The 22,385-nt window shown below is 40.7% G+C and overlaps 1 protein-coding gene across 24 annotated transcripts in view; it reads left to right on the top strand.

The window, feature by feature from the left end:
* The window catches only part of MAGI2 (membrane associated guanylate kinase, WW and PDZ domain containing 2), a 1,014,264-nt gene that overhangs the window by 644,209 nt on the left and 347,670 nt on the right, over positions 1-22,385 (top strand). For all 24 annotated transcript variants that reach the window (XM_061582129.1, XM_061582109.1, XM_061582110.1 and 21 more), the window contains one exon: positions 9,563-9,642. In XM_061582129.1, the coding sequence (XP_061438113.1) occupies positions 9,563-9,642 (80 nt within the window). The remainder of the gene's footprint in view (positions 1-9,562; positions 9,643-22,385) is intronic.

Below are 22,385 nucleotides of genomic sequence, written 5' to 3'. Positions count from 1 at the left end.
ATACATGTCAACTTTGAAGTAAGATTGAGTTCAATGAGACTTACTCCCAGGTAATTGAGTTTAAGATTACAGCCAACAGATTCTGAACTAATTAGATTGGACCAATTTCCTCTCACCACACAGCTTATTTATTTCTACTAATAGTAGTTCTTGGAACATTACTGGGCATAATCCAAAGGGATGTTCTCCTGAACAACCCATATTAAAATGAAATGTGCTGTTTATACCATAGATTTAAACATTTCCAATCTCTAATATTTATTGGTATAAGTACCAACTGTAAAATGCATGCACCCATTGTTTTCAAATATATATATATATAAAATTTTTGATAAATGTTATTACTGTTACATCTCAGAATGTAGACTCATGCAATCTTTGTTGCTTAGTTAATTGTTTGACCTTATCCAGACGTCACGGCAGGATCTTGTCTGTTCAGGTCCTGTTAACTTACCTTTTTGTTTATGAGTTAGGTTGGTTAATGCCATAAAAATACTAAGTTTGCTTTAGTGGGGAAAACGGTAACAAAAATCTATTTGTTTAATGCCCTGCCTGGAGGGAGTCATAACAAGCCTATCAAATTGTTAAATATGAAAAACAGATAACAGATATTATATCATGTAAATCATATTAGATTTGTGAAAATTCGTTTACCACATCATCCTATTACCACTTTAAAAGGAAATCAGAGGCACTGCCAGATTTGAGGGGACCCTGGATGAGGTGCCTTCCAGCCACCCACCACCACTGCGCTCAGCATCTTGCCCACCACCCCTTGGTCCTGCCACCGATACCAGCCTATTTTGTTTGTTTATTTTTATATTTTTGGGCAAATTGGTCACTATTCTTCTACCCACTGCTCCGGTCTTCTGTCACCTACTATTCTTCTCTGCACTGTCCCATACCATACTTTTGGGCCTCGGTGTTTAGGTGACTGCCTGAAATAGGTGGGTAATGGGCCAAGGGTACCTGCCAGCTGCTGAAGTTGCAGATGCCTGCTGCCATTTTAATTTTACTAACGTCCCCAAAGTGACAAGAGTGGCAGTGAGATGAGCCCGATATATCCCCCCTTGATAAAATATTTTAAGTAGTTTCATGTTGTCATTGGCCTTTTTTCTATTCATTAGGGGATGAAGCTTCTATTTATACACCTGGCCATAATCCAATGCTCAGCAATATGCATATTCGTCTTATGAAAATAAATGCATTATAGCATCAACGAGCCTCATGTGACTTTCTAAAGAACACACAGAAAGAATCTGCTCAAAAATGGGACTGGATCTCTTTAATGTCAGCTTACCAAATTAAATGATTATTTTCTGTTACATGAACAAGCCTGTACAAGCACTTGTGCTTATGCACTCTCTTCTCCCCTCTCCTTTCCTTTGAACACCAGAGGAAGAGATCAAAATTTCAGTTTTAAATTAACCATGATTCCCTGTGATATCTAAACTTGAAGAACTATGGTTTGTTAATGTAATATATATTCTCACCCTAAATCACATGATATCAAGGGGAAGGTAAGGGAAGAGTTTGTGGAGTTTGTGTATACATGTTTCCTCTCCACTTTAGTTTCTCCCCAGTATCAATATTGGGAGAATAACAAAAAGCTTATGGTAACATTGTGCCCACTAGGTGTACTATAGCCACACTGCCCACAAAAAAAAAAAGCCATAAAATGTGACCAGTGGAGACTATCCAAATGGAAGAGCTTGGATTCTTGTGAGATTTTTCCGTCATTCAGAAGGGTAATGATTTCCATCCTCTTTCCCCTAGAGTTCTACTCTCCATTTTTATTCTCTCAAGTCTATGTTGCTTTTTCCTATTGAAGCATCCATCACTTCTAAGTGATTTCCTCTCTAATGCACATTGAGTGTAATGTTTGCAATTGTTTACATTTGCAAACCCACTCATTAATCATCTAAGTAAGCATTTGTTTTGAATTTGTTTTAGTAATTGTAATAGTCTACTCTCATGGTATATTGTAAATTATGTACATAATAAAGCTTTTGCCTCCCTTTGCACCAAACTGTCATTATTTGAGCAGAACATTTGGGAGGAATGCTGTCATGATTAACAGTTCACAATTTTCAACCGACAGCGGTAGTGAAGGCTCTAGACTAGAGCTCTCGAATGCTACCTGCATTTCATAAATGAAATGTGTTGCCCAAGGCTTTTCAGCCATTTCATTTACATTCAGTGGGTTCATAATTATCTGGTCATTACCCTGTTATAGCTGTATCACAGTGACAACTAGCCCTATTGGTCAAGAACCACTGTCCTTCAGAACATAAGATAGCCTATTGTCGTGGCACTTGACTTAACATCCTTTTAGCCTCAATGTTTCCCTGTGTGTTAATAAAGGTACGGCTATATGGTAGCTGCTTCTATGATTAGAGCTTGGAAGATTACTTTTAAAAAGGAATAAATTACAATTAGTGTTACATGGCCCCAAAAAGGAATACATCACCATTACAATTACAATTGGTCTGAAAGGAATTGATTACTTTACAATTACTCAAAGGTAATCACTACAATTGCAGTTGTTACTTGGGAAAAAAACCTAGAATGTTTACAAGGTGCTAGCATTGGCTGCTGCACACCTAAATAGCCTAAAACACTCTCCAGCCCTGGAAGCCTTCAAACACAGCTTCTTTCAGAAGACTTTCTGACCCTTTAGGTTGAGCTATGGGGGTCGGGGGATGGAAGAGATTTTTGTATCAGCTTGGAGGTTAGTTTTTAAATATTTTTTGCTTTGGCTTTCTTGTTGAGCTTTATGCTCATTTATACTTTGATGTATACAATTTTTTTCTTAATGTTGTAGTGATTGTACTTTTTATGTGCTACAGTGTTTGGACTGTGTGTGAACTGCTTTGAGCACATGTGTATTTGTGGAAAATGCACTATATTATTATTATTATTATTAATAATAATAATAATAATAATAATAAGACACACACAGAGAGGTAGGAGAATAATTCTTTTTATCCATAAGATAGAAGTGGTGGTCTTTCCACTGGTAAGGGAGGTGGGGAGGGAGGCAGAGGCCACTACTCAGATCTTTGCATGTCAAACCAAGCGCAACCCTACACACACACTCACACACACACTCAGCCAGCCAGCGTCATCTCTCTCACTCAACCATCTCCCGGACCCTGCCCTGCCACCAACTAAGGCACACCCACCCAAGGAAACATTTCCCCCTGGGGTGCAAAAAAATTAGAACACTGCAAATGCAGCAAAGCAGCCAGGGAGGGTGGCGGAGGCCACTTCACATGCCACGTGCAAACACAGTATTAACACACACATCATCATCATCATCATCTCTCATCTCCACAGTTCTTTACCTCCATTCTGCTGCTGCCTCCTTCTCCTCCTTCATCCATGTCCTCCAGTTCCTTTTTCCCTGCACTCCATTTCCCTCTACCACCATTCATTTTTTAAACAATTGTTTTCTCCACTCCACCCCTGTCTTGCTCTCCACCTCCTAAACACCCACAGAACATGAGGGAAGAGTGACACTGTGCAGAAGCCCAGTTTGAGGCACATGATTTTCATCCACAAATCAGAGGAGCAGAAGACTTCCCCTGTTCCCCCCTAATAACACCCCAAAATAATGTTGGAAACATTACAACTACTCCTCAAAAGTGATGAAATTACTTCTCGTTCCATTATAATAAAAATGTAAAGAAATTACCCACTCGTTCCTCAAAAAAGTAATAAATTACAAGTAATTCTTTTTTGTAACGAATTACTTTTAAGCTCTGTCTATGATACTGGCATGTAAGGACCTGGGCTTGCTGAAATTCTTTCAGTGAGGTTCTGAGACCCATCATTCAGTTGGGATTACACAGGATTCATTTAGAGTTAGGCAAAATCAATGGATAGGCCAGTGAAAACTACTCAAAAGTCCTGAGAAGACAGCTCAGTGGTATGATTATGGGCAGGCAAGGAAGTATGGGCCCCAAGGTGTCCCAGGCGGATTGTGGAGATGGTGTTTAAAAAAGAGGCCCTGACTACCTGACTGTAAGCTGCTTATAGAATATTCAGAACCTATCCTAAAAGGATTTATTTTACACATAGCCTCCTGAATATTAGGAAATGGGATTGGGAGTGCACAGGTGTTGTATCCAGCAATCAAATTCAATAACTTTGACGAAGGTTGAGAAGCCTGTTGCCCTCTAAATGCTGGACTCCCAACTCCTATTATCCCTGACAATTGGCCATGCTGACAGGCGTTGAAGTCCAACACCTGGAGGCCACAGCTTCTCCATCCCTGCTTTAGACCTTACAGCAGGTCTAAGGCTTTGTTTTTGGTTATTTGAGAGCGCTGGTTCCCATTTCACCTGGTCTGGCACCTTTTAATTTCACTGTCTTGTATAATGAGTGGGGACTATCACAGTTCCATTATCTAACCTGTCCAAAACATATCTCAAATCACTGACAAAAACTTATTTTATTAACTCATCCATTCCAAGGTGCAAACTCCTGTGTGGCTCCTGCCTCTCTTTTCTGTACTCTTCTTACATGGCATGATCCTCTGGCTGCTGTGAAGGTTCTGCCCTTTCTTTCAGCCCTTGCACCCTTTGCACTCAGTGGGATAGCCCTCTGTCTACATTGGTTTGGTCTGGAAGTCCATCCCCAAACATACTGTGAGGAATTTATACCCTCCTGCTTCCACCAACTGCCTTACCACTCAGAACTACAATGAGAATAATTAGTTGAAAAGTAAATTATGCTATCTTGCTACTAAACAGCTGTGTCTGGTGGGAGGGTGAGTTGAAGCAGTTTTCATTGTTCTTTGACAATCACTCTAGCAAAGTTTGAGAATACTTATTCTTTATTAAAGAAAGAACCTAAAGAAGGAACTGTTTTCTATGAAAGGCTGTTGATCCACAGCAAAAGTCAGTTGGAGGCTGGAGCCAATAGTGGATGAACCACAGCTGACGGCTGCCCATTCTCTCTTCCTGCCACATTCCCCCCTCTTTCTCTGTCTCTTTCACTATCACTCTTCCCTTCCTCCTTCAGTCATCCCCCCCCTCTCTCTCTCTGCCACTGCCTTTCTCTTGTTTTTGGAGATGGCAGGTCCACCTGGCCATTTCAGCTCTCTCCTCCTCTGCTCTGGGCTCCCTAATGCTACCCTGCAACAGTCAGGACTGCAAAAAAGGAAAGGCATCACTACCTTCACCCCTCTAAGGACCATATGAGATACGGACTTGCCATGGTCTATATTGGAAACCTGATAAAACAGCCACCCAGGATCCTTGTGCTGCTCTGAGTGGTAGTATGAGGTGATGAAGGTGATAGTGGTGGTGTCAAAGAAAAAAAAAGGCTTCCTTTCTCTAGCCATATAGGATGCACAGGGTGTGCAGTGCACGAGAGCCCACCAAACCCAGAAATCTTCTCAAATTTTCATATGCAACAATTTTGTCTGAAGCTATGTACTTCATATTTAATTAAATTTCTTATTCTCATAATAGTGTTCCATCTCCCATCAGAAGGTACTTAATTGGATACTGGTGTACAATCACAGTGAATTGGATGGGGCCCCTTAAAATGTATTTTGCACAAGGGCCCAGAACAAAGTATGGCTCCCACTGGCTCTGGGGCCAGATGACAATACAGGCTGGTTCCCTACCCCAGCTGTAGAGAGATTCCTTCCAAACTAATTAGTGAATATAATCATCAAGCTATAAGAGATTATATGGAGTTGAGTTTTACTAGATATTTTACTAGTGATGAGGTAAGCAGGATTCTTGGCTGACCGAACAGTAGCCAGCCAGGAAATAAAAAGTTAATGGCACTGAAATAATCACCTCTTTCTGGGTACTCTTCTTATATCCTTCCACTCCATCCTCTCTGCCAGTGATAATTTGCCTTCAATGAATGCATTGAATAGATCGCCTTGAATGAGTGCATGAGTGGCACAAATGCCTTGAATGAGTGGGTGAGCAGAAGGTGACATTTAGAAAATAATTCTTGGTTTTCCTATTTCAGGAATTTGCTGTAATTGAAGTTTTGGATTGGCAAAGGTTAAACTTTTAAAAGCACAGTCTGGAAGTAGAATGCAAGTCTGGAAGTAGAATGTAAGTGAGTGCTCTGAGTTCAGAGGAGTGGAAGCTTCAGGGTTATAATTGCTCATACTCTTTACCGCAGAGTGAACAGTTTGCTTTTATTTAGCCAAGAAAGGGAGCAGGGAGCTGTGGAGGAGAGAATTGCACAGTATTGTGGAATTTACATAAGCAGAAATTGTTTGCAACCATTTTTAATTTTTTTTAATTGAAAATCCTTCTTCTTCCAAGTGCATCTGCAAAGTGAAAAGACAGCATAATAAGAAATTCAGATAACTCAACATATGCATTGCCAGTTGTAGGAATATTTCATTTTATTTATTTGATCATAAATAAGCTCAATTTTTCTGAGTGTCCTCAGTTGCCATGGTATGCTGACTGACTGTTGTAAGGAAAAACAGAAAGCCAGGTGAGTGAGGGAATGGAATGGAATGACTGAAAGGCAGACTAGCATGTTTTGTTTCAGGTGCCACTTGTCATACATGAAACCTTAATAAAAACAGCCAGATAAAACAATCCAGGATACAATATTTGAAAATGCAGATATTAGTCATGTGTTGTGGCTATTTTAAGTAAATAGACAGATGATATAAAGAATAATGTATGGTTCCTAGCCATGTCTGTTTATGAGTTGAACCTTAGAGAAGACGCATGGGGTATACAAGAAATTAGAAGGCCAGGTAAGAGCCATCTACACACCAGCTTTCCACAAAGTCCTGTCAACAGTGTCACAATCAGAAAACATATACAACACAGTGTAGTGCTCAATAATTGCAAGTAGGCATTTTGTACATTACTGAAGGGGGGGAAATGTCAAGGTTACCACTAGTCAACCTGGCCCTAAAGGGGATTTACTTTTCACCCACAGATAATAGCAATTGTGGACAGGGACATTTTTCACACAACTTTCGTTTCAGCTGCTCAGCTCCACTCCCTTGCCTCAGAGGTCGTCAGTGAACTTTGCTGCCTAGGAGGCAGAAGTTGAAGGGCAACACCAGAGAAGACAAGGATGAGGGCAGGAAATGCCACCTGAATAATCCTGGCACCATAGGGATACCATATTATTTCTGTTCCTGATATCAAACTTGAATGTGGTTTTTTTATTTTAAGAATATTTTATAAGCTGCTTTGAGAGCCTTTCAGAGCTATAAAGAGAGATATAAACATTAATAACAAATAAACAATGTCTATACTTAGGACACATGCACATATCCACAGTGCATACATAGACAGTGTAAAATATGAGTGATGTTTATTATTTTTCACCTTCCTCTTCCAAATATGATCCTATTTATGTCCCTGTTGTATTCAAAACAGGACTTCTTGTTTCCTCTCTGTGCACACCCACAAAATTTCCTTTGGAGGGTCCCCCAACCTTCCTGAACTGATTTTGAGGGCATGCAGGAGGGCTGATGCTGACAGCAGAGGAAGTTTTGTTGTATGCATGGAAGTCCCTTGTGCCAGCAGAGCAGCAGCATTGGATATAGCCCTGGGGCTCTTGATAGCCAGCAGGAGTTGGATTATTTGATTCTAGTGCAGGAGAAAAAAGCTTAGCTATGATCCTCGGTTCAGACTACATGCTAAGCCAAACCTTGCCTTAGCTGCCATGCCTCACTGAGCTAAAAGGACCAGGGAGGAAGAAAGCAGGAGTGAGCTTCTCTCTAGAAGCCAGCATATTTGTGCATTCCCAATAAGCCATAGTTTGGCTTTCCATGACATGCAAACCAGGCCAATGAAAAGTACTGATGGTAATTGGTCTCCTCCCGATAATTAGAAAGACAATATGGATGAGGACATATGACTCTTCTATGTCTTTTAAATATAAACTTTTCACACCATGTAGAGCTAGCATGCAGTAATTAGGAGTTATAGGAAGGAAATGTCCCTCCAAATTCTGCAGTTTGAGCTTTATTCCACTATTGAAAATACAGGGACTTGAAATTGTAGCAGGCAAAAATATCATGTATCTTCAGCGGAAGCTCTGTTAGTGGTCCCCCATGGCTCAGATACATGGCTCATATCCAAGAGTCCTGTGTTTGATATTGTGAGCCCAATTTAGTGGAATTCCCTCCTGACTAAGATCAGACAAGCCCCCTCCCTGTTTAGCCTCCATGGCTTGTGCAAACCTTTTTGTTTCAGCAAACATTTTAAGTAAGTGTTCTGATTGTATGGCTAATATTCACTGATTTTATGACATATTTTGTAACCCTACTGTACACCACTTAGATACTATTAAGCAGCATATATATTGTTGAAATAAATAAAACAATCATCTTAACGAAAACCAGCAGTGACAGTCACAGTTAAAACCATGGGGACCCTCATTCCTTCTAGGACTGTCCCACTGTTGTAGCCGTGAGTATAAATCAATAGGAGCAGTGTATCTGGATTTTGACAGAGCATCTTGATCCTTGTACCATCAGCGCTACCCTTTCCAACAAATGGCTTACATATATTTTGAAATTAGTCAGAAAATGCTACATAAATAAAAACCTTAATAATTCAACAATATGTAAACTAAACAGTACAAAGTGAACAGTCTCCTAATAATGAATAAAACATGCATTACAAAGGACTGTCACTTTATGCGTGAAAGAGGGAGAAAGGATGAGAGTCAGTGTGTTAGAGAAGAAGGACATCTTTTAATTTATGGAAAAAATATCAGTTTCTCCTTTCTAGCTTACAATCCTTATATTCCTTAAATTTTATATTTCTATCTGACTTCAAATTCACTTGGCTGTAAAAAGAAAAGGATAAACATTTTTCATAAACTTGTTAAGTAGATCCTTAGCTGTTATAAATAACCTTTTATTTGGGAAACTATTCTCTTTGTGAACTGTTTTGTACCAGTTTAGTCTGATTCCTGAGGGACAATGCTATTCTGCCCTTAGACGAATGAACCACATTATTATTTTCAATTCTGAAAAATGTACTTTTATCATGGGAGCTGAATTAGATATGGAATAGATAACAATTGGTTAATCAAAGTGTCATGAATCATCCAGTTAGAAAACGGAGGCTACACTGAGGCACACTTCCTTTTGTATCTTATTCTGCCAGTGTGGCTGTTGAGAAATAATATCCATATATTTATTACTCCTTTAGGACTAAAATAAATTCTTTACCCAAACTCCAGCATATGGATATAGAAGGCTGTTGGCTGCAACTCCTTTCAGCCAGAGAACGCTGTGCATTCCTTTTGCCCTGGATGAGTTCTGCATTTTCAATTAGGCTAACTTGGCAACATTCGGGTTGATTTTAATAAAAATAGCTGCTTTGAGGACAGGGAGCTGAAGCTGCCAAATTTAGAGGCTGCCTTGCACAATCACTCTTACACCTCCTCCAGGTCTACTTAGAACCAGTAAGCAAATTAAGTATATCGATTGCAATTTTGCACTAAGCTCTCTCTTCCCCTCCCCCACTGTATCGGAAGGAATAAACTTGATTCCGTTCAGTATGTGTCTGATTGGGGTGATCTCTTTTCTTTTCAGCCATAACACAAAGACAACATCATGGCTCGATCCACGACTTGCGAAAAAGGCTAAACCTCCCGAAGAGTGCAAAGAAAATGGTAGGCTCTTAAGTTTTCATTTCTGCTGCTGAAAAAAAGAGAGTTTTCTTTGTCTGTGGATTTTATAAAGTATATAAGAAATGAGGGGGGAAAGCTGTTTAATTACAGCTTAGTAATTATGTGTAGTTACTCAGTTCTTGACGCATCATGTATTTCTTTCTGCTTCTCTTGTATATAATATCTGTTTTGATGATGATATTGAGAATAACAAGTATGTGCCTGGGGTGGGGGTAGGGGTGGGTTGTTTGCAGCCTATTTGACTCCTGGGCTGCCCTTTCTTTCCATCGAGATCTGCAGAGTGTGCTCAGATTCTAAGCTTTTAAATGTGTACAACATGAAGTGCTGGGGGCAATTGTTAAGAGAGATGGAGTATGAATATTGTGATGTGATTTGTTTTGCAAAGGGGCAGTTCTGTGCCAGTTAAGTAGTCGCCAGTTTAAATAAGCCAATGTCTATTTGGGGGGGGGGAGAGAGAGAAGGAGAGGGAAGAGGCATCAGAACAGTTGTTTTCTTAGTAAAATGATATTTTTGTCCTCTTGGAATCATATACAACAGTGAACAGTCATTCAGTCATTATTTCTGATTGTGTTATTAGAACCATGGTAATTAGTGTATCATTTATTTGTTTATTTATTATTTTATTTATATCCCGCCATTCCTCCAAGCAGGAGCCCAGGGCAGCAAACAGAAGTGCTAAAACACTTTAAAACATCATAAAAACAGACCTTAAAATACATTAAAACAAAACAATGTTAAAAACATTTTTAAAAGCTTTAAAAACATCCTTTTAAAAAGGGTTAAAAACATTATTAAAAAACATTAACAAGCAATTCTAACACAGACGCAGACTGGGATAGGTCTCAACTTAAAAGTCTGGTTGAAAGAGAAAAGTCAGTACTATTAGTAAGTACTACTACATGGAAATCGTATAGATCTGTTTATCTTCACAAGCAATCTATTTTTTCAGATTTTCCACTACAAGAACTGTGCATGCAAATTAGGCTGGACAAACCATTTTAACTGCTGTAAATAGCTGTTGAGACATTTTTTTAGCCATCATCTGTAATTACATTTAGGGCACCATGAACAGAAATTTCATACAAAGCAGTACTTACTTTGCTACAAATGAGTAGACTACAACCTTAGAATTATTTGGAACCTGAAATATGTTGTGAGTTCCCTGGGCTCAAAAAATTCCCAAGAGATACTTATCCAGTCTCCATTTAAATACGTCAGGGAAGAACATATCAAAATTTCCCTGGAGAACATACCTTTTCTATTTCCATTTGTACCTGTTGTTTCTTGCCTGGCCTTCACTAGTTGCAATCAACACTTGCTTTGTATCTTCTTTATGACAACCTGCTAGATGTTTGAAAACGTGACATCAGTCACCCAAGCATTAATGTTCTCTGAGGATGAATTTACACTGTAACTTTATGTGGAGCAAGCCATTATGAGGTGGCAGATTTATATTAATGTTGTGAACTGTATTGTAGGAAATGTTGGTTTTTATCATTTCTAAAAATACTCCATCTTAACTTATTTAAAATCAGCTCCTTCGACTTTTCATCCTAAGTCATGTGTTCTAAACATGATTTCTTTTCGGGTTATCTCTTTGGAATCTCCTCAAATTTATTTGGTTCTTAAACTGTAGTTGAATGTATGCTATGTTAACTGGATGTGACACTCCAGTCTAAGCATCGTCTGGTGCTGTGTAGACGGTTGCTATAACCACCAGTGTCTTACAGGCAATGTTTCTAATAAGGTAATAAGAAAAGTAAGCCTGGCCTGATTTTTTTCAGAAAATAATTTTCTGGCAGATTTTGGGGGGATTTTGTGTGTGTGTGTGTGTTTGCTTTGCTTCATGAACTGTTAAGAGAATTTCAGTCATTCCCTGGAGAATATCTGGTGAAATGGCCTCCACAGTTTCACCTTCCCTGAATTTTGAGTGCATCTGGGATCAGGTTTAAATATACTTTAATATTATTTTAATACTGTTGAATAGAGCAATGGGCTAAGACTCTACTCCTTTTAGTCCTCATCTCTTAGTCCATTGGTTCCTTCATCCATCAGTAGGAACTAACAATATAGTTTCATTCAACATTAAGTGAGAGGAAATTTCTCAGAAGAGAATTTTCTGAGGAAAAAACTGTTGGAATAATTTAACTTCCCCTCTAAGGATATTCAGGGGGGAAAGCCACCCCTATTTCTGCCAATTCCAACATAGGTCTGGTTCACGCTATACTATTCCAACTAGGTCCTAAACATCATGGGCTGTGGGACTGAGACCTGAGGCTCGAGATGCTTCAGAAACTCGGTCAGTAATGAATTCCATGACGAACTAACCTGATCCGTCCTCCTGGACAAATGTGAGGATCAAAACGTAGTTATCCGATTGGAACTTAGTTATTAATAGGCTTTTGCACATGAATATTCCATCACAGTTCTAGGCTCAAGAAAATACCAAAATACATTTTAAACTACATATTTTGAGAGAAAACACATATTTAAATTCTTATTTATATGTGAATTTTTGTGCAGATATTCAGGGATTCACAGATTAATGTGAAAGCAGATGGAACAGATTTGTGGGAGGATCATGCACTACACTGCCCCCAAACACTCCATTTCAGTGATTTGTTGCTGGTTACTGGAAATGGGACAACCACTGGTGTTAGCTTACTGCCCATTTGGGCAAAGTTGGGGACTGCTGCAGCCAAGCCACTGTTCATTAGCAGTGCTTCTCTCCACCAAAAGAGACCAGTGGAGAGGTGATTTCTCACCATCCTAATTCTCTCCCTTAGCAATCAACATTGGGCAGTCATGCTTCTACAAACTGGTGCCCTGTTAGCCCCAACCAGAATGGCCAGTGGTTAGGGAATAAGAGCAGTAGTCCAAAACATTTGGAGACCCCATGGCTGCTTTAAGGTGTGTTCATGGTGTTAAGTTACTTTAAGCGGTGTTTGTGCTATGGGAAAAATATTCAATGACAAAACAAGATTAGCTTGAAATAAACACTCTCTTGATAAATAATAATTTATGTGAAAAACAATGAATGACAAATGGTTTCTTTCAGAACATATTTAGGGACCAAACCAGTGGAGGCTGGTGGCTTTGATGTCAGTGGGGCAGCAAATCCGCTCCAGGTTTTAGTTTGAACTTTCAAGGCACTATCCAAAGTGCTTTCTAAAACCCAGAGCAGATTCACTACCCCACTGACAACTGGAGCCACCAGCCTTCACTGGACCAAACATTGTTAAGTTGTAGTTGTAGAATATGTCAGATAGTAGTATTTTTACTGATTGTCAGGGCCTGCCTTAGCTTGCTTTCTACATTGCTTCCCTTCTCTGTCATTGCTCCAGTACTAATTTGAGGATGTATAGATCTTCTGCCTGAATAGTTAGAGCAATCATGGAACTGAAGGAGGAAGCATAGATGAGACAAAGTGTGTTTAATGAACAGAGACTTTGTCCCACAGCTGATTTCTTAAAGAGAAATAATGGTTTCTTTAAAGTTTACATTCTTTTCTTAAACATGAGCCCCTTGACTGGATGGCATTGCTCCCCATTGATGACACCCTCTCCAAACTGCCTGTCACTTAGAGCAGGTTGCTTTGTGGTGTACAACACTGTGAAGCTTGCAAAGCCTCACATTCTTTTACTATTTATTGTGTTGGAGAAATATATTTCTGTACTCAATAATGTACAATAGAATAATTAATTAATTTGGTGTGATATTACAGTATAACATGATGACTAATTGGCAGTGTAACCTTCCACAGTATATACTTCAGGCCAAGCACTTCTGTATAACGACTGAATGTAGTTTTGCATCTCTGAAGAAATATTTTCCTAATCATAAGTATTTTAGTTATTTTTAATTACTAATTATGCTATTTTGAGGGATTTGTTGTATTTTTTGTATTTCCTTTTTATTCATAATGCTTATGTTTAAGATAATTCTTTATTTCCCTGTTAAGTATGCTATTTTGAATGTGTCTTTTGTGTTTGACTTGTACCTGTAATGTTTTCTTTTAATATTTTGTGATCTTTTGTTTCATGTTTTAATCTAGATTGTAAACCGCTTCCCCCACAAAATAAAATCATATATAAATGACTTAAATAAATCAATAGAACACAAAGTTAGTGAACCCTAATTCCATTCTTGCTATCCTCCAAAATGTGCCTTCTAAATGCCACAATGCATGTTTAACAAAGAAGACTTTAATTATCATATTATTATTATTATTATTATTATTATTTATTGCACTTTTAGACCGCCCTTTAGCGACAAGCTCTCAGGGCGGTGTACAACAAGATAAAAACAGATTAAAATACAGGTGTGGGTACAATACAATATGAAAACATATTTAAAAACAAAATTAAGACAAAAAATTCATTTCTGTCCTTTCTTGTTTCATCAGAATGAAACTTCTCTCTTTCAAATTTTAACTTTTCCACCTGTATCTCTGCATCCAATGTTCGTTGCTTCTCCCTCTCCTCAAACCCCATTCTCATTCTCTCAATTTCCAACTCTCGCTGTTTATCTTTCTGTTCCGTTTCAAAGACCCTCTGCTTGGCAATGTTTCCAGCCATCTCAATTTTTATTACTCCATCTCTCCCTGAAATATTTCATAAAAGCTCTTTAACTTTGCTGAGTAGTAGAATGGTGGTGGCATGTTTCATAGTGGAATAAAAAGATCATGCTAATTGAAAATGCAACCAAAGAAGCTAGATGGTCATTGCTGGGTTTTGTGAATTTATACCAGAAAATAGTTTGTTCTTTGTATGTTTTTGGATGAATATGCGTGTTACAGTTTTCTTTCTCTTTAAGAGGGCTTGGCAACCTTCAGCAGCCTAGGTTCCTTCGGTGTCCCAAGCTGACTCAGAGGTTTAGAGAAGAGCCTGTTATCATCAAGAACTTAAGTTTCAAATAATAAAAAGTTTACTTTCTCGCTTATTCTCCCCCTCTACAGAGCTGTGGAGTTTGTCACTCACAGTCTCAGCCTGACCTCTTCCCGCTCCCCGAATCCAGAATACTGCCTTCTCTTTTGTTTAGCCCTCCTTCCCCAGTGGCAAAGGCTTCTAGCTGTTAGCCTACTTAGGCTGTGCAACTTTGCAATTATATGGCTGCTGCTCCCCCTCTTGCTGTTTGTCTGGTCCTTTATCTGCTAGTAAGGGTGGGTCTGACACTCCCATCCCCGTCCCATCTCCATTTCTGGCTCGACGGCATTCCTGCTTGGCAGTGATGAGGCCAGAAGGGCTGAAGACTGGAGTCACCTGTCAACAGCTCCTTACAGCCTGGTTCATTCCTCATAGATATGTTGGTATTGGGAGAACAATTGGCTAAAGTGCACAATTGTAGTGCACAGTTAGACACCTCTAGTGTCTGTTTAATACCAGTTAGCCATGTTTACCACTTGTATTTGGATAGGAAAACCTACAAAATATGGACATGTACACCCTTCATGACTGGCACAGTAGGTGTGGATTTTATAATCAGACAATGGAACCCCAACACAAAATGCATTGTAAGAAGAAATCTCACCCTTAGTTATTTTGTTTTCTCTTCATTGACTCAGGAGATGGTCACTGTGTTATCTTTCACTTGTTTTTGTTTTCCTTGATGTTGCAGGGGACCAATGGATTTCTTCATTTCTAGGATGAAAAGAGGACCAATGTAGTTCTTTATTTTAGTATTTCTACATTCTTGCCAAGGCATATAAAGACCAGGAAGTAGTATTATGTTACTCATGAGGGAAAAATACTTTGCATGATTCTGTACTCCAGAAACTAGAGAACAAACAATATTGTGCATGTGTGGGCTTCTCTTTGTGTCTCTTGGTCTTGGAATGTGTGACTGAGCAAGTTGCTTGGCAAGATTAATGTCATGATTTGGTATTCATGTAGGGAAAAAGTCTACTGACAAACTTTGCCACATCCATGGTAATTACCAAAGTCATATATTAACGTGAGGGAGAGGATACAACTCTAAAGGTGGCCATCTGAGAGGGTGGGATCTCAAACCAGGCCTCCAGCAACTGGTCTTTGGCACCTTTCCTTCTGTGCCACCAGTACTCTTAGTCCAGTCAGTTAGGCTCCCAGCCCAATAAAAAAGCACCATACCCTATAAAACATTTAGGCTAGCCCAGGGGTGACTACTCCGTGGCTCTCCAGATGCTGCTGGACTACAGCTCCCATCATCCCTGACCATGAGCTGTGTTGGCGGAGACTGATGGGAGCTGTAGTTCAGCAGCATCTGGAGAGCCATGGAGTGGCCACCCCTGGGCTAGCCCCTCAGTCTGAGCAACTAATTGTACTGAGTAGCAACACAGACTCTCTTGTCATGTGCCTGCCTTGCTTTGCCTTGTACCTATTTAACCTGACTTTGCCTTGCATCTGTTTTGCCTTGGCTTCATCTCACATCATCTGGTGTCTGAGTTCCAGTCTGTTCGTGACCACACCTCCTCCCCATCACCTACATGGCTATTGCTTTATCACTTGCAAGCTAGGCCACAAGCCTGATAGGCTTTATGAACTGCGTTGTTTGTGTTTTACAATGTACTACAAGCAGGGCTGGCTCCAGGAATGCGTGGGCCCTTGGGCATTAGCCTGCCCTGGGCCCCTCTGCTTCCCTTCCGCGATCCCGCGGATCGCAAGACGAGCTTCTGAACCGCCCACCATCCCCCGCCATCCCCAGCGCTTCACCTACCTTTCTCTGCTGTTCGCGCAGGGTTGCCATCAATAAAGATGGCGGCCGAGGTTTCTGTAAGGGACTGAAGCCTTTGCCGCCATCTTGGTTGATGGCATGCAGCGCGCGCATTGCTGCCATCAACCAAGATGGCGGCAGAGGCTTCAGTCCCTTACAGAAACCTCGGCCGCCATCTTTATTGATGGCAACCCTGCGCGAACAGCAGAGAAAGGTAGGTGAAGTGCTGGGGATGGCGGGGGATGGCGGGCGGTTCAGAAGCTCGTCTTGCGATCCACGGGATCGCGGAAGGGGAGCAGAGGGCCCCTCAGGGGCCCCCCAGGGGCTCCTAGAGCTGCGGGGCCCTCAGGCCAGTGCCCAACCTGGCCGCCCTTTGGAACCGGCCCTGACTACAAGCCTACAACATAAGAATGTTCTGCTTTGTTCAAATCGATGTGTGAAATTTAACCGTTGTCTCTGAGTCCTTTAGTTGCCATCTTTAATAACAGGTGAAATGTCAAGATTTGTAGTGGAAAAGCTTAATCTGCTCAGTTCATCTCTTTCATTTCTGCCACCTTCAGATAAAAAGTCACTAGAAGCAGGATAGCTCTGTAAACTTCCAGTGATGTTCAGTAGATGCAAACTGTTACTAAACTTCCCTCCTTTTTTCCTTCACAGAGAACCCAGTCTTTAACAAGACGGTATTTTACAGAACATACCCCATACAAAATATCACAAATTTAATATGAAGCAATATCCATATGTTTGGTAAACCAAAATCCATCATGATTCAGGAGAATGCATGTGTTTTAATGCTTTTTCAGTCACAATAGAAGAACACACCCTGGTGTCAGTTTCAGCCTTCATTTACACACTTAGATTTTTGGGTAAGTTTTTGTTCTGACACCTCATGATCCAGATGTTCCATTTTAGGACAACTGATCTGAGATCCTTGACAGATTGCTCAGGAAGATTGAAGTTTTCTCCACAGAATTTTTGTGGGTTTTTTAAAAAAATGTCAGATTTATTATATCTGTTAATCCTTTTTCTTATACATTGTTCAGTCTGGCCTATGCAGACTGCCAGTGAGACATTATTGATTGCATATCATGTATATGACATTTGTGGAGGTACAAATATTAGTATTTTGAATTTAATAGTTGACACAACCTGGGAAGGAATTTTACTGGCATTTTACTTCTGTATCACTTGATGACACACAGAGAATAAATGAAGTGCCAGCCCACGCTGTGTCCTATCTTGTATTTAAATCAACATGAATACTAGAATAAATATCAAGGAGAGAAGGCAGGTTGCCTTGCTTCTGGTTTGCTCCAGCAAGTGAATTTCAGAAATATAAGAAAACTTGAGTAAAATATATCAGTGTTTATAACTGACCAAAAAAACCCCAGTCATATCAAGGAAAAAGAAACAACTCAGGCAGTTTGAGGCAATTCTGTTTGTTCCTTATATTTATGAGAGCTCTCTTCAAGTCACTCTGTAGGTTGTAATTATTATAACCTGAAAATAATTGAGAGCAGAAATATTACTATGAAATGTCAATATATTTAAATCTGAGCCAAAGAAGCATATTGACCTCAATAACAACTTTCTGTAGGATCACATCTGAGAACAGTTAGTTGGGCAGGCAGGTCTTTAGGAGGGGGACTTATCTGCAGTGGCTCCCTATTTTGGAATGTATTACCGTCTGGGATCTGTCAGGCCCCAATCCATTTGTTTTATTTGGCTTTTTCTTGAGTTGTGTTTTCATGGCTTTTAGCTGCATTTTTGTAATGGATTATATTTTTGAGCAGGGTGTTTTTTATTATGATAGCTGGCTTTTATTAATGAATTGTTAATTTGTAATCTTAACGAATGGTTGTTGTCCTTATTTTATTCTGTAAGCCACCTTAAAGGCAGACTAAAGGTATTTTAAATAAAAGAACTAAAAAAGCAATACATTTGGAGCCAGCCACTTTGTCCCTTTAAATATTGGGGTATTAAGTAACTGTTTTGTGGCAAGTCCAGGCAGGAGATCTTCTCAGCAGAAATGTAGAACAGTACTTCTTTCTGCTCTTTTCCATTATTCTTTATGTCTTTTCCTACAGTAAAAAGCAAACAAACACAAACTTACGGCCGATTTTAAAATCACTCAAGGCCTGATCCTATAGATTGTCAGAAGCTCATTAAAACAAAAAAAGTCCAAAGATGAAACTGAACTCAGGTCAATGGCCCTTGGAATCTCCTACCTGAAGCAATGCTCCACATCGCATCATGGTAAGGCTAGCTTTAGGGTAATCATTCTCCTTGTAAATTCAGACGGCAACTGTCCCAAAGCCAGGCCCCTGGTCTGACATCTGTAACTACAGCATACTGAAGTGTGTGTGTGTTGCTCTTATCCCAGTGACTAACTAAAAGGGAGGACTGGTGTTTTCTTTGTGAAAAAGTGAAATTAATGCTACTCACATAGTTACTCTTAGATCATTTTGAGTCTCTGAAGTATATTAAAGTCAGATATTTCCAAATAGGCATGCAGAAGATGCCATCTGTTTAAGAGGCCCACTGAATTTCTTTTAGGCATAAGAGTAATTCCATAGGCTGCATCCTATACCTTTAAAGCAATAGATGCTCATGTTGCCACTGTTTTTGTTTTCCTAATAAAAATGGTAGAACAAACACAACAAAGAATTTGTTCTCCTGAAATGCAGCAATTACCTCAGGGACAGACTGTTTGTATGTCCCCCCCCCAAGTTAAATAGTGTCCTGCTGACTCCTTCTGCTTAGGATGTGATCACCCAAATGGATACCATTGGTAAAAGTATGCCCAGTGGTGAAGAACCATCTGCTCTAAAAAGACCTGCAGCGTTGGGTATAAACTAGATGAAGATTGGAGCTGATTCTTTCTGCAGCTACACTTTTTTTATTATTATTATTAAGTAAAGATACATTTTGGTTTTAGCTTGCACTGGCTCTACAACTGTAAGTGGCACAGGAAATTATTTAAAGGCAGAATTAATTGAGAATACCTACTTGACAGAGAGAGGCTTCCATTGTTCTTCTGTATCACCTTTTTTTGTCAAATAAAACATCCCCAAATAAAGTTCAAAAACATGAATTAACTAAAACTTGTTTCAATACTCAAGACCAAACTCAGAGTTTGGATACAGTTTTTGAATATCTGGTTCTCCTGTTCCAAGTTGGAGCATGGGGATATTCTGGTCAACTTACACAGCGGCGTCAGCAGCTGACCAGAGACAGGATTCCTATAGAGTAAATTTATTTATTAGTCTAGTCCAGTTATAGCCAACATAGTACCCTCCAGGTGTTGATGAACTACAATTCCTGTCATCCCTTGACCATTGGCTGTGCTGACTGGGGCTGGTGAGAGTTGCAGTCCAACAACGACTGGTTCTAGTCAATTTATTTATATTCCTCATTTTCCACCCAAAAAAATTGAGCTCACAGTGGTTTGCATAAAAAGAAAACAGTCTAAATACAGTACAACAATAACCATGATACATAATAAAATTATAATTTCACTACAATGTAACACTAAAAATTCAACAGTTTTAACAATTCATTTAACATATATTAAAATTTAAGTGATTAGCCCAGATACCAGACTCAAGAGGGCCAAACTACATATTATGCCTAATGCATAGCATTATAGGTTTAAGTACTGCCCCACCCATAAGGCAAATTGAGGCAATTGTCTCAGGTGGTAGGGACTGGGGGCTACAGATTAGTGGTCCCTGGGCTGCTGCCTGCGTGCCTCATTCACCACCCGTCTCCCCCCTTCCCTTACATTTCATGCTTTGCTGTTGCTAGCCAAGCAGCAGTGTACCTCTTTCTCTGCCTCCCGCTCCTCTCTTCCTTTATCTAAAGAAGGGAAGGGGATCCTTCCTCAGAGCAAGTTATTCTGGGAGACATGGCCCAGGAGAATGTGCCACCGCCACTTTTCCGGGGAGGCTAGAAATTATTCTTAATTAATTTTAAAAGAAAATGTCTGGCTGTCCCAGAAAAGTGGAAGCAGTGCACGTATTCCCCTGGGCCACCTTTCCCAGAATGCTTCACTCTGAGGAAGGATTCGTCTTGGGCAGCGCCGTCTTGCACCAGCCCTGGCTGGGTTTTTTTAGTACAGGAAATGCAAATACCCATTCTTCCACGACATGTCTCTGTGCTAAATATTGGCATGCCATTTCAATTTGGGAGGAGATTCTCATCAAGGTTCCAAAACCCATTTTCAGATTTAAATTAAATTATATGGAATGTAACAGAATTTGTTGTGCTTAGTTTGTGTGTGTGTGTGTGTGTGCACGCATATACATACACACATTTCATAAGTGTCATCACATAGATTGAAACATAGACACCTTATTTTTAAAGCAAATAAATGTACACCTTCATCATGCAGGCTTAATATATAGGCCTGTTCCATTGTTTAGAGTAATAGTCATCTGTTCCTGTTGAATATGGTTCAAAACACCTGGGGAATGGAACTCCTCCTAAATGACTCCTAAAGTAGAGGCATGTATGGGGGGAGACCCTCATGCAAACATGTGTATTGGAGGCTTGCGGCTGAGGGGCAAAATCAGACACAGACAGAGCAGTTTGGGTTGAATGAAGGGCCACTTTATTAAAGTGACCTGCAGAGGGGAACCTAGGTGCGGGAACTGTCTATAAGCAAGCAGCTTGTCATACAGCTCTCGGGCGACCAGCCCCTGCTGGGGCAAGGGCAAATCCATCTGCTTACCCCTTACCCTGCCACACCTGTAGATGAGCAGGGGGGCCTTCCCACGTCACCACCACCTGGGGCTGTACAACTCCGGGTGGATGAGGTAAGTTGGCCCCAAAAGCAGCCCATATCCTGCTGTCGGGTCGTAAAGCCCTGAACCTCCAGGGCCTCCAGAACCACCAATCACCTCCAAAGGTGCCTAAGGGGGCCACCTAGCTGTCCTTACCTACTTCCCTTTCTGCACCTTACCGCCACCAAAATGGGGGCAAATCTCTATTTAGTCCCCCTTTTACCCCACTTTAGAGAAGCACCTCTGGCAGACACCTCTACAGGTCTCTCAAGATGTTGTTCCCTGCATCCGTCAGGTGAACGCCATCAGCCCTATAAAACTCAACCCTAGAATGCTGTATGTGGGGATGAGGAATAGCCAACCCCCCATTCTCAAGAAGTTCCAACCAAATCTGCCGGTTGACCTTCTCTCGTGCCTGGTCTATCCCCTTCAGGTCCAGCACACCATGCCAAACCCTGCGTGGGAGAATGACTGACCAAAGCAGACGCATCAAAGGCCAACTTTCCCTTATAAACTGCGTGTCCTCACATGCGTGATCAGTAGGGGCCTTGCCCTTAAGTAAACCAAGGTCATTCCCACCCAGGTGAATGACCATAACATGTGGAACAGTCCACACTAAACCTTGCTGGAACAATGCAGGTAAGAGCCCATCCCAGCGCATCCCTCGCCAGCCAAGCCACTGCACTGTAGCCCACTGACTGAGGCCCAGCTGTGAACCCATGCATGACTTTGCGGCCCTACGTCCTGCCCAGAAAACCATGCTGTGGCCGCAGATTAGGATGTGCATCCGCTCCATCCCCGTCCAGCAACCTGCATTTCCAGGCCCCCCAAAAGAGTGAATATAGCTCTTATAAGCCCCAGATGTCCACCTTCCAACAGCCTGCAACCTCGTCTGAGAAAACCTAAGACCAGCTGCCGTAGAAGCAGCTCCAATCCTAAAAGAGTCAGTCCCAAACCGTGAGGGGTCTACTCCTAGACCCTGCAAGGCCTGTTTCATGAGCGCCCAAAACTGATACTTCGTGAGGGGAGACCCCTTCATGAATAATATCTTATCCCCACTCCTCTAGCCCTTAGAAAAACTTGTAAAGCCCACACAGGGCAGAGGTTTGGTATCGAGGAAGGGGATAAAACCACGGTCCGACCCCTGCACCTCTGATCAGTCTTGGACCTCCTTAATTTAATGTAGGTACAACCCCCCTCCATGCTGACATCCAACAGCAAAAGGGCACACTGGGAAGGGTCTAGCTTGGA

Source organism: Rhineura floridana, chromosome 8 (assembly GCF_030035675.1).
Source record: "Rhineura floridana isolate rRhiFlo1 chromosome 8, rRhiFlo1.hap2, whole genome shotgun sequence".
In the NCBI taxonomy this organism is placed as follows: Eukaryota; Metazoa; Chordata; class Lepidosauria; order Squamata; family Rhineuridae; genus Rhineura; species Rhineura floridana.
This window is presented reverse-complemented; position numbering and strand designations above follow the sequence as displayed.